Source organism: Phacochoerus africanus, chromosome 7, assembly GCF_016906955.1.
Source record: "Phacochoerus africanus isolate WHEZ1 chromosome 7, ROS_Pafr_v1, whole genome shotgun sequence".
NCBI classification, from domain to species: domain Eukaryota; kingdom Metazoa; phylum Chordata; class Mammalia; order Artiodactyla; family Suidae; genus Phacochoerus; species Phacochoerus africanus.
In genome coordinates, this window is record NC_062550.1 from 18912031 (window position 1) to 18924745 (window position 12715).

Genomic DNA, 12715 nt, shown 5'->3' on the forward strand with positions numbered 1-12715 from the left:
TATTTTTTTGCTTTTTTTTTTTAGGGCCACACCTGTGGCATATGGAGGTTCCCAGGCTAGGGGTCCAATCAGAGCTACAACTGCCAGCCTACGCCACAGCCACAGCAATGCCATGTCTGAGCCTCATCTGCAACCTACACCACAGCTCATGGCAACACCAGATCCTTAACCCACTGAACAAGGCCAGGGATCAAACCTGCAACTTCATGGTTCCTAGCTGGATTCATTTCCGTTGAGCCAAGCCGGGAACTCCAAGTTATCAAACATATTTACTGAGCAACTACTAGGCGCCAGGCATGACACCTTCTGTTGGAGGTAGGGTATAGTGGTGAACAAAGCAAGAAAGGGCTTGCCTTAGGTCTAGTTCAGGGAGCTGATCAAGCAACAACAAATGTATAACCGAACTTCTTCCGAGATGGCCTATACTCTGTCTGTGGAGTGTGTTTCTCCCCGGGCTGCTCTTTTGCCTTTTGACACAGACTGCATTCTGTTTGTGGACTGTGTATTTCCCAGGCCATTTCTAAGATGGCCCACACACACTCGCTCTCAATAAATCTACCTCTTGGAATTCCTGTTGTGGCTCAGTGGTAAAGAACCTGACAGGGATGTGAGTTCCATTCCCAGGCTCACTCAGTGGGTTACAGATCCAGCATTGCCGTGAGCTGTGGGGTAGGTCTCAGACACAGCTCAGATCTGGCATTGCTGTGGCGTGAGCCAGCAGCTGCAGTTCTGATTCAACCCCTGGCCCCGGAACTCCCATATGCCACAGGTGCAGGTCTAAAAAGAAAACAAAAAAACAAAAAAACTACTTCTTACCTCCCAGTTCATCTCTGAATTCCTTCTGCACTGAGACATAACGAGCCTGAAGTTCAGTAAGTGCTTAGACCAAGTATATGATTTTAATTGAAAAACAGTGCGTTTGGAGTTCCATTGTAGTGAAGCAAGTTAAGTCTCCAGCAAAGTCACTGCTGTAGTTTGGCTTGCTGCTCTGACATGGGTTCTATCCCTGGCCCAGGGAACTTCCACATGCCAAGGGTGTGGCAAAAAAAGAATTATAAATACATACACACACACATGCACACGCACACACATGTATTCTATATAAAGGTAAGTGCAATAAAGAAAATACACATGGTGATGGGAGAAAATTGTCCTTTTGATCAGAAAAAGTCTCTCAGAAAAGTAACATTAAGACCAGAGCTTGGAGTTCCTGTCATGGTTCTGCAGAAATGTATCTGACTAGCATCCATAAGAACGCAGGTTTGATCCCTGGACCTGCTCAGTGGGTTAAAGATCCTGTGTTGCGGTGAGCTGCAGTGTAGGTTGCAGATGCGGCTCAGATCTGGCTGTGGTGCAGGCCCGCAGCTACAGCTCCGACTGGACCCCTAGCCTGGAAACCTCCATATGCCACCAGTGTGGCCCTAAAAAAAAAAAAAAAAAAAAAAAAAAAGGGAAGAAGAAGAAGACCCAAGCTTGGTCTTCAAGAAACGCTTAAGGAAAGACATTCCACAGACCTACTCTGAGAAATCTAACAAAAGCAAAGAGAGGACTTTGTCCACACAGAGGCTGCTCCCAGGGCTCCAGCCTTCCCTCTAGTGTTAACTGGCACTAGAGGGCGCCTCGAGTCCTCCCAGTCCCTAGGAGGCGCCCTTGCCAGAGGCCCTGACAACCTGACATCAGGCACCTGCCGCTCCGAGAACCCAAAACTCCTCATACCGACGGAAGGCAAGAGCGGCGGCGCTAGGAAGTCCGGAGGCCGCAGGGCATCACCGCGAGGGGTCACAAGGCCCTCAAAGAGAAGACATCCTCAAGATCATAACCTAACCAAGGGCACAGACGCACCCCCTCCCTCGGGGATAGCCCGTTTCCGGCGCCTTTAAAACAGGAAGTACTGACGGCGTCCAATCCTGGTCCTCCTTCCGCAATTAGCTTTAGCGTCCGCTCTTCGCCCGGGCAGCGCTAGGCGAGCCGTCTACCGTTACCAATCAGCTGTCAGGAAAGGCGCATGCGTTATCGAACGAACGCGACATACGGGAACTTTGACCTGAAGACGACCTCCTCTCGTTTCCCCCTCCCTCGCAGCGAAGATGGCGCTCTCCAGAGTGTGCTGGGCTCGGGCTGCTTTGTGGGGTTCGGCGGTACCCCCTGGACCTTATGTCGCCCGGAGGCTGCAGTTTGTTCGCTCTGGCCTAGCCTGGGGGGCCCCTCGGTGAGGGATCTGCAGAGAGAAAAACATTTTTGACGTTCAGGCCCTTCCACGTGTCTCAATCTTGTTTGCATTCTGTCTCAGTTTTCAGGGTCCCACGCCCTGGCTCCTGGATTATTTTTCTGCTCAGAATTCGCACCTGGCTTCCTGACCCTCAATTCTCAGTGCCCCATGTTGTCTGAATCCCTCGCCACGTGTTCTGAGCTTAGCTTTCAGCCTCCCTTTTTCAGCTCAGACTTTACTGCTACTTAACTGGCTCTCACCTCTCTGGCCTCAGCCTGCTGCTCAAATTGTCCCTCAGGCCTTCCGCACTCTCCAAACGCGGCACTCCCGGGATCCCTTCTTGCCTGGCCTCTCATCCGCCTTAGCTGTTTTTCTCAGTTGAGAGCTTATCTCTTCTTGATCCCAATATCCTCCTTGGATTTCCGAAGTTTCAGGTCTTAAAATACATTCTCTGAAGCAGGTGTTTGACATTAGGAATCCCAGGCAAGAAATGGCTTCCAGGGCTGGCTCCCAGATAGTCTCTTTGATCTTCCTTATAGGTCTTCAAAGCTTCACGTTACTCCAAAGACAGATGTGAAGAGCTTGATCTCTTATGTGGCGACCAAGACAAAAGTGATTCATGAGAAATATCATCGTTTCTTGGGTCGTCATTTCCCCCGCTTCTATGTCCTGTATACAATCTTCATGAAAGGTAAAAATGAAACTAAAATGAAAATCCATTGAATCAGCTCTTGGGCAGTGTCAAAGAGTTAGAATAAGTAAGATTGTCTGCAGGTTCTGCTATGGGGGTATGAGCTGGTATGTCTTCTGTTATGTATAAATACTGGAGCATTAAAGTATTTCTTACAAGCTGGCACTTCCTGAGGATGTCTCTAGGAAGACTTTGTGATAAACACTACTGACAACACCTAGGAGGAACAGAAGTGTTTTTGCACTTAACCACCCATCTGCTTGTAGTAGAAATTATTTGTCATGCAGAAGGGCTGGGAGCTATGGCTGCACAGAGCTGCTGTCAGTTGACTTGGCTTGTAAGAAAATGGGGTCTAATATTTGTCACAGATTTCTCTGGAGATAGCATGTTGTAGAAATAGCACCACGTGGACTTAGTTTCTGAATGTTTCCAGAGCTCTGGTGGTTACTAGGAGGTGGTATGGTGTCAAGTGTCCACTCTGGAGCTAGACTGCCTGGGTTCAAATCCCAGCTTGTCACTAGCTGTGTGATTCTTACTTAACCTCTCTGTTCTTTGGTTTTTCTCATCTGCAAAATGAGGGTAGTCACGGAACCTATCAACCACATGGTTCTGAGGATTAAATAAATCCATACAAGTTAAGCCCTTAGGGTCTGAGTCATAGTAAGTGCTCGATAAATGTAGCTTTGGAGTTCCCATCGTGGCTCAATGGTTAACAAATCCGACTAGGAACCATGAGGTTGTGGGTTCGATCCCTGGCCATTCTCAGTGGGTTGAGGATCCAGCAGTACCGTGAGCTGTGGTGTAGGTTGCAGACGCGGCTCGGATCCCGCGTTGCTGTGGCTCTGGTGTAGGCCAGTGGCTACAGCTCTAATTAGACCCCTAGCCTGGGAACCTCCATGTGCCAAGGGAGTGGCCCTAGAAAAGGCAAAAAGACAAAAAAAAAGTAGCATTAATTATTCTTATTCTCTCTACTTTTATCGTAACACCAATTATAGTAAACTACCACATTGTCAGCTCTGAATATTATAATAATTATTACTAGCTTCATGGACTTGGAAAATCTGTGAAGTGGAGATAAGAACGGCTGATTTGTCTGCTTCTAGATTTTTAACTAGAGTCAAATGAAAAAAGAGTCTGAAAGTATTTTGATGTTTTGTTTTTAAGCCTTTTATTATGGAAAATTGTAAACATACACAGAAGTAGAATATTATATATAAACTGAGCTTCCATAGTCTCAGCCTCACTTCAACAATTATTGACTCAGAGCCATTAGTCTTATTTCATTGATACACTTGCTTTCTGCTGTATTATTTTGAAGCCAACCTAGGCATTATAGCATTTCATTCGTAAATAGGAAAGCATTTTTAAAAACTAAAGTCCTAGATCAATGTAAGAATTATCTTGGGGTGAAGAGAGAAAATGCAATCTTAGTACTGTGTAGAGTTCCCATCGTGGCTCAGTGGAAACAAATCTAGCTAGTGTCCATGAGGATGCAGGTTCGATCCCTGGCCTCGCTCAGTGGGTTAAGGATCCTGTGCTGCCATGAGCTGTGGTGTAGGCCGCAGACGGGGCTCGGATCCTGAGTTGCTGTGACTGTGGCATAGACCAGCAGCTACAGCTCCAATTTGACCCCTAGCCTGGGAACCTCCATATGCTGTGGGTACGGCTCTAAAAAATAAAGACAGAAATGTGTTGAATTCTAGCAATTATGAAAGTGTTCTAGAAAGGAGATAAGTCAATATTGGGTTGGGGAAATACATAGGGTTAATTGAACAAGACTTCCTGAGACTAAAGAGCTTTAACTTTATTTTCAAAGGAGAATGAGTAAAGAACCAGAAGGGGGTGGCCATTCCCTGGTAGATCATGGAAGGCAGGCCAGCTTGGCTGGAAGAGAAGTGACATGCGGGGGAGAGCCAGGGGGAGAAGGATAAGAAACAAAATATAGGTCGTTCTCACAAGAATTTCAAGTGACCTAGTTTAAAGCTTTGATGTAGTGGTGGGTGAACGTGGAGTGAAAAGCTGCGGTGATCAAATTGGGATAACATCACACTCTGTCCTCTACTTTAATGAGGCAGGATTGCAGATGTTATGGGCTGATGCCAAAAAGGCTAGAAGAATAAAGACAAATATGTGGAAGCACAATGTAAAGTTTCATCAACTTTCATACCGGGAGATGGAGCATTTGAGACAGGTATGGGCTGGGGCCAGATACCCAGAAGTTCATGGTGAGAGAATTCAAGTTAACCCAGAGCTCAAGGATTTTTTTTCTTTGCTATTTTCTTCACCACTGACCAAGCTTTCGCCCCTTGCCATGACATCCGATTATTTGTCAGAATCGATTCATTCCGAGTTATGGACCCTTCGTAGCAGAGCTTCACAGAGTTTCTGACAGACGTTTTGAATAAAAGCTGTAAACCGTAAAATCCAATTCATTTCTGAACATGTATGAATCTGCAAGGAAAGATCCAAAAGGCAGCAGCAAAGTATCATTTGGTGGTGACTTGATGATAGTTTTCAAGCTGAGAGTAAGAATCTAGAATCCATTCTGCAAATGAGGAAGAATTTACTGAGGGATTTCGGTGTAATGTTAGGGGTTGTTGGGAATACAAAAGTGAATGAATCTGGGCTTCTGTCCTCAAGGAACTGAACCAACTGAAGGTAGATAGAAATAACCTTGATCCTTATCTGGGCTATAATAGAAGTTGACTGCACAGGGGGGGTGGAGGGAGTGTTCATTGTATTAAGAACTTACTTGGGTTAAAACTTCCTCTGTGTTTATTTCTGCTTAGTTCCGTCGAGACGTCAACAAGTGTCTTTTCCTAGGTATTCTTTCCATTCCACCCTTTGCCAACTACCTGGTCTTCTTGCTAATGTGAGTACAGAGTTCTATCTCCCCAGCGTATTGAAGATATGTAGGTTTTTTTAAATTACAAATTAAGAGAACTTGCCATTTCAGTAGCTAGGCAGAGGCTGTCAATCTTCTCGTTAGTCTAAGGTTTATAAAAGCTGCCTGGGTCACTGGGATGGCTGTAGGTGTAGGTGAGCTGGACTCTCCCTATCTCTTAGCTACTCCTGTGGGATATGAAATAAGATAATGACCCTTTCCATCATCCCTGGAGGCAGCAGCCCACTCCCCGAGAGCCATAGCAACTTGGAGCAAATTTTTATCTTCAGGAGAAAAATGGATTTCATATTCTGATAAAATAAGTCTTTATAACTTTACCTTATATCCAAAGATGATGGTTTTAGAGTCTGACCGTGCATGTTCTAGGTAATCTGTTGCTGTGTAACAAACAGCCTCAGATGCCTAATAGCTTAAAACAGGCATCATTTTGGAGTTCCCATCATGGCTCAGCAGAAACAAATCTGACTGGCATCCATGAGGACGAGCCTTCGATCCCTGGCCTCGCTCATTGGGTTAAGGATCTGGTATTGCCATGAGCTGCAGTGTAGGTTGCAGATGTGGCTCAGATCTGGCATTGCTGTAGCTGTGGCTTAGGCTAGAGCTGTAGCTCTGATTTTGCCCCTTGCCTGGGAACCTCCATATGCCACAAGTGTGGCCCTAAAAAAAAAAAAAAAAAGAAACCAAGCATCATTTTCAAGACTTGCAGGAATTTGGGCAGGGTCAGGTGGGGGAATGATTTTTCTCTTCCATGTGGTGTTGACAGAGGTCCCTCAGTGATGTGTAACTGGTGGCTGGACAGTCTGAGGTCACTCTTAGGTCTGAATGCCTTAGGAGGGATGGCTTGGGAAGACCGGAACCGTCAACCGGGGTGCCTACACGTGGCCTCGTTTGTGTGGCGGTTTCAGAGTAGTGGGATGACTACGTGGCAGCTCAGGGCTCTAATAATGAGTGTTCAGCAGGTAGGAAACTCGTGACCTTTTATACCTAGGCTCAGGAGTCAAACAGACTTAGTTCTGTTGATTGGCGCAGTCACTCAGATTTTAAAAAGCAGGGGTCGGAGACCTCACTTCTCAATAAGAGGAGTGCCAGGGAATTTGTGACCATGTTTTCAAACCACCACATGGGTAGTTCCCGTTGTGGCTCAGCGGGTTAAGAACCTGACTGGTATCCCTGAGGACATGGGTTTGACCCCTGGCCTCACTCGGTGGGTTAAGGATCTGGCGTTACCATGAGCTGTGATCTAGGCCAAAGACACGGCTTGGATCCCTAGTGACCGTGGCTATGGCTGGCAGCTGCAGCTCTGATTCGACCCCTAGCCTGGGAACTTCCGTATGCCACCCGTGTGGCCCTAAGAAAGCAGAAAATAAGTAAATAAAAAGGATTTCTTTTTTAAAAAATAAAACCACCACACGTGGAGAGAGATGAATTGGAGAAAATCCGTTTTGTATACACATAGGACTGTGCTGCAGTTTGAGGCTGTCGACATCACATAGCGTCTGGCTCTGTCTGCAGTTCTGTCCAAAACGTGTTCGCTGTGTGCTTTAATTCAAAAGGAGTCATTTATCCGATTGCTGTCTGCACGGCTCTTCCGTTACTGCTTCCTTTTACATAACCTCAGTAATGTTGCTTGAGATTGGGCTTCCGTGTGTCTTTACACTTTGGTCTGAGACTCATTTACAAGAAGGAACAGCGAGGTAGGGAACGAGTGTCTCTCTCTTCTTCCTAGCGTTCATGCCTGCTAAATGCTTTCTTAGCTCACTTTGAAAAATGCCAGTTTCAGCAAGTGACATTGTGATTCCTTTTCTTTCCAGGTACCTGTTTCCTAGGCAACTGCTGATCCAACATTTCTGGACCCCAAAGCAACAAATTGATTTCTTAGATATCTATCATGCTCTCCGGAATCAGTCCCACCCTGAAATCCTTAGTTATTTAGAAAGAGTTATCCCTCTCGTTTCTGATGCAGGACTCCAGTGGCATATGACCGAGCTGTGCAGCAAGGTATTCCTTCACGTTAACCCTTCCTGCAAGCTAGGACTCTTGTGAGATGCAGAGCGCACTGCAACGAGGTAAGAGAGCCAACCAGAACCTTCCTGACCTCTGCCCATCTCTTCCCTCTCCCAAGATGCAACGTGGTACCCACCCATCGAAACATGATATCCTGGCTCTGAGAGAGTGCTTCTCGGACCATCCTCTGGGCATGAACCAGCTCCAGGCTTTGCAGATGGTGAGCACTTGGTGGCTTTCCTTCTTGCACAGCCTCACCTCGCTCCAGCTCTTCCTTGCGGCGACACCGAGTTGACTTTCTCCCCCTGTGTTGTTGTGTCACAGAGAGCCTTGAGTCGAGCCATGCTTCTCACACCTTATCTGCCTTCTGTCTTGTTGAGACACCGTTTAAAGACTCATACCACGGTGATTCACCAGCTGGACCAGGCTTTGGCAAAGCTGGGGATTGGCCAGCTGACTGCTCAGGAGGTGAAGTCGGTAAGCACTTGATGGCAGTCAGCCCTCAGTCCTTGGTGGGTTTTTGAGCTCACGGGGCTGGGTGACTCCAAGGGGCGCCTTGTCTTGTTGTAGCTGAGCCAGGCACTTTATTCTCTTGTCTCATTTCCCTGTCTTTTTTTCTCTGAGTGATCTTAACTAGTAGGAAGGAATTGCTCACAGCAGTCTTGGTTTCTGCTTCTTTTCATCTGGCCCTTCAAGAACCAAGACACTACACTTTACATCCATTGCTGTAGATTAGTTGGGCTTCTTAGCTTGTGATCTTGTCCACATCAGAGTTTATATTGCCATGGTGAAAGGTTTCTCGTGGGGATGCAGTCTTAATTTATTTAAAGAGGTTTGGGATTAGCCATGGGTTTACCCTTTCTTGGCACCCTGGCTCTGTGATCATTAAGGATCTTTTCCCTTCTGAGTAATGTAGGCTTGTTATCTTCGTGGCCTGAATTCCACCCATATTGCTGAAGAGAGATGTCGAACTTGGCTGGGAGAATGGCTGCAGATTTCCTGCAGCCTGAAAGGTAAGACCAGTCCCTATGGTTATGCCACGAAAACCCATTTTTGTATTGTATTCTAAGGTTACTTGGAGTTCATTATGAGGTAGTATGAGACCTTTATCAAATGCATGTGTCCGATTGAAGGGGTGCGACTCACTTCGCCTCCAGGGGCAGGGCTGGTAATGAGGTGGGCCGTGCAAGACAGGAGGAGGACTTGGGAGCGTGGGAGCCTGAGGGTGAAGCAAGGGTTCTCAACCTCGGCGCTCTTGATGCTTTGTTGGGGTGAGGGGGACTCCCCTATACATTCTAGGACGTTTAGCAATATCCCTGGTCTCTCTCTACTTGAGGCCAGTAGCACCCCCCTCACCCAGTTCTGACGACCAAAAATGTCTCCAGACGTTGCCCCTTGACTCGGGGAGGGGGCCTGGAGCAGAATTGTCCCAGCTGAGAAGCCGGATCAGATGCAAGCAGAAAACACTCAGCTGGCTAAACAAGCATCTGCAGGTGGGAATTCAGCCTGCACGTCTCTGGTTGGGAACCTTCAGCTAGGATGTTTTCTAAGCCTCTGAACGTCAGGATAGGCCCACGAATCTCCTTGGGACTGAGAGATGTCCCTGGAGGACCACCTTCTACCCGAAAGACCTGAAGAGTGACAGTGTGTTTAGTACCATTACCATTGCTGCGTTTCCTCCTGCCACCACGTGAGCCTCCAGAAATGAGGATGAATAGATATAGATGTGCAGTGGAAGGAAAGAAAGCGCACATGTGGGGACCAGAACAAAGTGGGACTTTGAGAACAATGGCCTCTTAATGTCACAGCTCCCTGCCCTTGGCCTCTGGTATCAAGCCCTGCGTGACAAGGTAGCTAGAAGGCAGACTCTGCCCTGGTCTGACCATTGACGTTGATGGTGTTTTCAGACGCTGAGCTGTCCCTCTTGCTACACAGCGTGGTCCTGCTTTCCATCAACTACACCGGGACAAGGCGCTGAGCGACCGGGGAGCGGATGGCATTGCCCTGCGGTCACCTAGTACAGCGGCGTGGGACCAAACGGCGCTTGTCCGCAGAGTCTGTGTGCACTGTTAGGTGTGTGGGAGGCAGAGGGGCAGGTGCCACAGCCTCAGGGTGTGGCGCCCCTGTGCGAACTGGAGCTGAGAGAAACCTCTCACCTGGGTGGCTCATGAGGTGTCATCCCAGCCCCCTCAGAATCCACCCGAGCCGGCAGTGGCCTCTGCACTGCGCTTTTACTGTGGTGTTTTAGGTTCGGTTCCCAGGCAGTGGGCTTTTGCCCCAGGTGGGATCCTCTCGGCCTAGGACTTGGCCACTGCCATGTTCTTTGCAGCTCTTTCTGTTCAGGGCAGTTCTGGCTGCCGAGGGGAACACCCTGGAGCTTTTACAGCCGGGCACGTGCTTTGATGCTCCCCTCAACACTTGGTACATGACCAAACAATTGGGATTTTATTTCTGTTTTCCTCACTGGACTAACCACTCTTTTTTTTTTCAAATCCTGTGAACACTTTTTTTCTTTTTGGTAACTGAATAATTTATGGGAACATTCTAATGGAAAAGCAAAAAGGGAATGCAAGTGCTACTTGACCCCTTCCCCCCACCAGAGTTCACAGCCTTCGCCTCCCTTGTCTTAATTTCTGGGCTCTGCTACAGCCCGTGAGTCTTAAACTCTTTGCTCCCTCCACTGTGTTGCAGCGATCCGACTGTAACTGACAGTGGCTGCCTTCTTTGGGCCATGGATCAATCCTGTAAGGTACTAATTACTGTCCAGCCCCGGAGGCCAGGCGAGGTCTACACCGAGAGAGTAAGTTGGGTTCAGCTTCGGCCTACATGTTATCAGTGACCTGTAGTAACTTACTGTAAATGCATGAAGTACTGTTTTTAAACTCAAGTAAAGACCGCCTGAAACCAGTTGCTGGAAATTACTTCTGCACACCCTAATCAGTTACTAAGGCGCCTTTCACAAGACTGACCAACATAACCTAACTAATGGGGAGATAATTGGTTGGAATAGAACCTTCTGATGGGATGGAAGTTACACAGGAGCTGATTGGAAGTTGATCCTCTTGCTGGATTTTAAGATGGTGACGAGGAATAGAGATTTCATGTGTATGTACCTGTATAGTAATGGAATTAAAAAATGGGCCCCAAGACAGGGACTGCAGGTGGGAAGCGCTCCGACAAGGCAGGATCGAGGCCTGCTTCCGCTGAAGAGGGGCGTAAGGGCACATGATGCAAGTCAGGCTCTGGATGCTCCAAAGAGAATGTTCTATTTTTCCACCATAAAACATTCCTATTGTGAACATTAATCCTTAACTGGCCTGATTGGTTTTATATACAGCGCTAGAGAAGCATCTTTTCTCTAACAAGTAACTGAGCTGTGGTCTGGCAAGATGAAGAATAACACACCGTCCTTTTGAATAGTTCTTTAATATTACATTTAAATATTCTCTTTAAATACAGCATTATCACAATGTAAAGGACCTAAAAGGAGGAAAAAAAATTTTTTTTTTTTTTTGGAGAACCAGACAAGCTTTGGATTCACATTGAAAATACTATCTGTGTACAGTATGTGAGAAAGGAAATTGTGGAAAATAATGAGTTGTAATAATGTCATTTATTATATCTAGACCTAGTCTAACCAGGACTGAAGCTGTCTGCTTCTGTGACCAAAGGCCTAGCCCTTCCAGCAACCATGAGCCATTCTGTCCAACTCGGGTAGCACCGGAAACGAGATGGACTAGGTTGTAGAAAAGGCCCTTTGCTTGACAAGACAGTTAATGCTAAATGTGGACACTTAGCATTTCAAAGCTTGGGATAGGTGAGTCAGAACTGCGAGTTAGTGAAGGGATGGACTTACATTGAGAAGCTAGTTTTTCGGAACAATTAAACTATCGTGGAATTTGGCAATGAGTTTGCCTAGATTCAAATTCTTGGTTTGATCCCAAATGTGTCTTATTGAACAGGTGATATCCACTCAGTTGCTTAGGCTGGAGCCTTCAAGGAAGGAGGGCATGTGGAGTGCTCGCCCTCCCCTTCCAACACGAACTTCTAGATTCTTCTCCAGAGTCAAAGTCCCAGTTAAGCTTCAGTGTTACACTTGAGGGGGTGTAGCTCATTTTGGGGTGGCATTTAGATCTCAGGTACTTATGATTCTCAACTCCATTTTCTGAGACTTAGAGGGTGGGAGTGATAAGGGCCTATGACTTAGAAACTCCCTTTTTAAATGTAAAACCCAGCAAAAACAGGAATGAACAGGAGAGGCAGAATGAGTTCAAAGATGTTTCTTTCAGGCTCAGCTCAGACTGGAGAGGTGAAATGCTGCTGTGATGAACATGAAGGTTGCTTTCAAAACACCAGGGCCTTAATATCCCACAAGAAAAGGCTTCATGAGGAGTTCCCGTCGTGGCGCAGTGGTTAACGAATCCGACTAGGAACCATGAGGTTATAGGTTCGGTCCCTGCCCTTGCTCAGTGGGTTAACGATCCGGCGTTGCCGCGAGCTGTGGTGTAGGTTGCAGACGCGGCTCGGATCCCACGTTGCTGTGGCTCTGGTGTAGGCCGGTGGCTACAGCTCCGATTCGACCCCTAGCCTGGGAACCTCCATGTGCCACAGAAGCGGCCCAAAGAAATAGCAAAAAGACAAAAAAAAAAAAAAAGCCTTCATGAGCAAGATAAGTAGGAATAGTTATCTCCCCTACCAAAAAAAAAAAAAAAGTTTTTTTTTTTTCCCTCTCACTTTGTTTTTTCCTGGTTAATAAACTGTACCAGAAATGAAGCCTGGCATAAAGGACGCTCCCTATTGCCTCCCTTTTAAAACAGAGGCAAAGACAACTTTGCTAACAAAAGAATCCAGTGGTGTTCAGTGGAGCGCTTCCTGAAACATAAGCTGGACATAAGAGGACAGGAAC

The 12715-nt window shown here is 46.9% G+C and overlaps 1 protein-coding gene across 8 annotated transcripts; it reads left to right on the top strand.

The window, feature by feature from the left end:
• Positions 1 to 1733: 1733 nt before the first annotated feature.
• On the top strand, positions 1734 to 10716 carry LETMD1 (LETM1 domain containing 1). 8 transcript variants are annotated; one of them, XM_047786621.1, is made up of 9 exons: positions 1736 to 2209; positions 2749 to 2900; positions 4976 to 5091; positions 5690 to 5772; positions 7617 to 7803; positions 7928 to 8029; positions 8134 to 8286; positions 8726 to 8822; positions 9745 to 10716. In XM_047786621.1, the coding sequence occupies exons 1-9, from the start codon at positions 2088 to 2090 to the stop codon at positions 9825 to 9827; spliced, it is 1095 nt and encodes a 364-aa protein (XP_047642577.1). In that variant the 5' UTR covers positions 1736 to 2087; the 3' UTR covers positions 9828 to 10716. The 8 variants fall into 8 exon arrangements, with proteins under 8 accessions (XP_047642581.1, XP_047642582.1, XP_047642577.1 ...); XM_047786623.1 differs by lacking the exon at positions 9745 to 10716 and adding an exon at positions 9195 to 9710; XM_047786624.1 differs by lacking the exon at positions 9745 to 10716 and adding an exon at positions 9146 to 9195.
• Positions 10717 to 12715: the final 1999 nt, after the last annotated feature.

Bases quoted from the DNA above. Each gene is read 5' to 3' on its own strand.
- LETMD1 (XM_047786621.1), top strand. From the start codon at position 2,088: ATGGCGCTCTCCAGAGTGTGCTGGGCTCGGGCTGCTTTGTGGGGTTCG. The intron at 2,901-4,975 runs GTAAAAATGAAA...TTAATGAGGCAG, and splicing joins GTATACAATCTTCATGAAAG to GATTGCAGATGTTATGGGCT. The intron at 5,773-7,616 runs GTGAGTACAGAG...TTTTCTTTCCAG, and splicing joins TACCTGGTCTTCTTGCTAAT to GTACCTGTTTCCTAGGCAAC.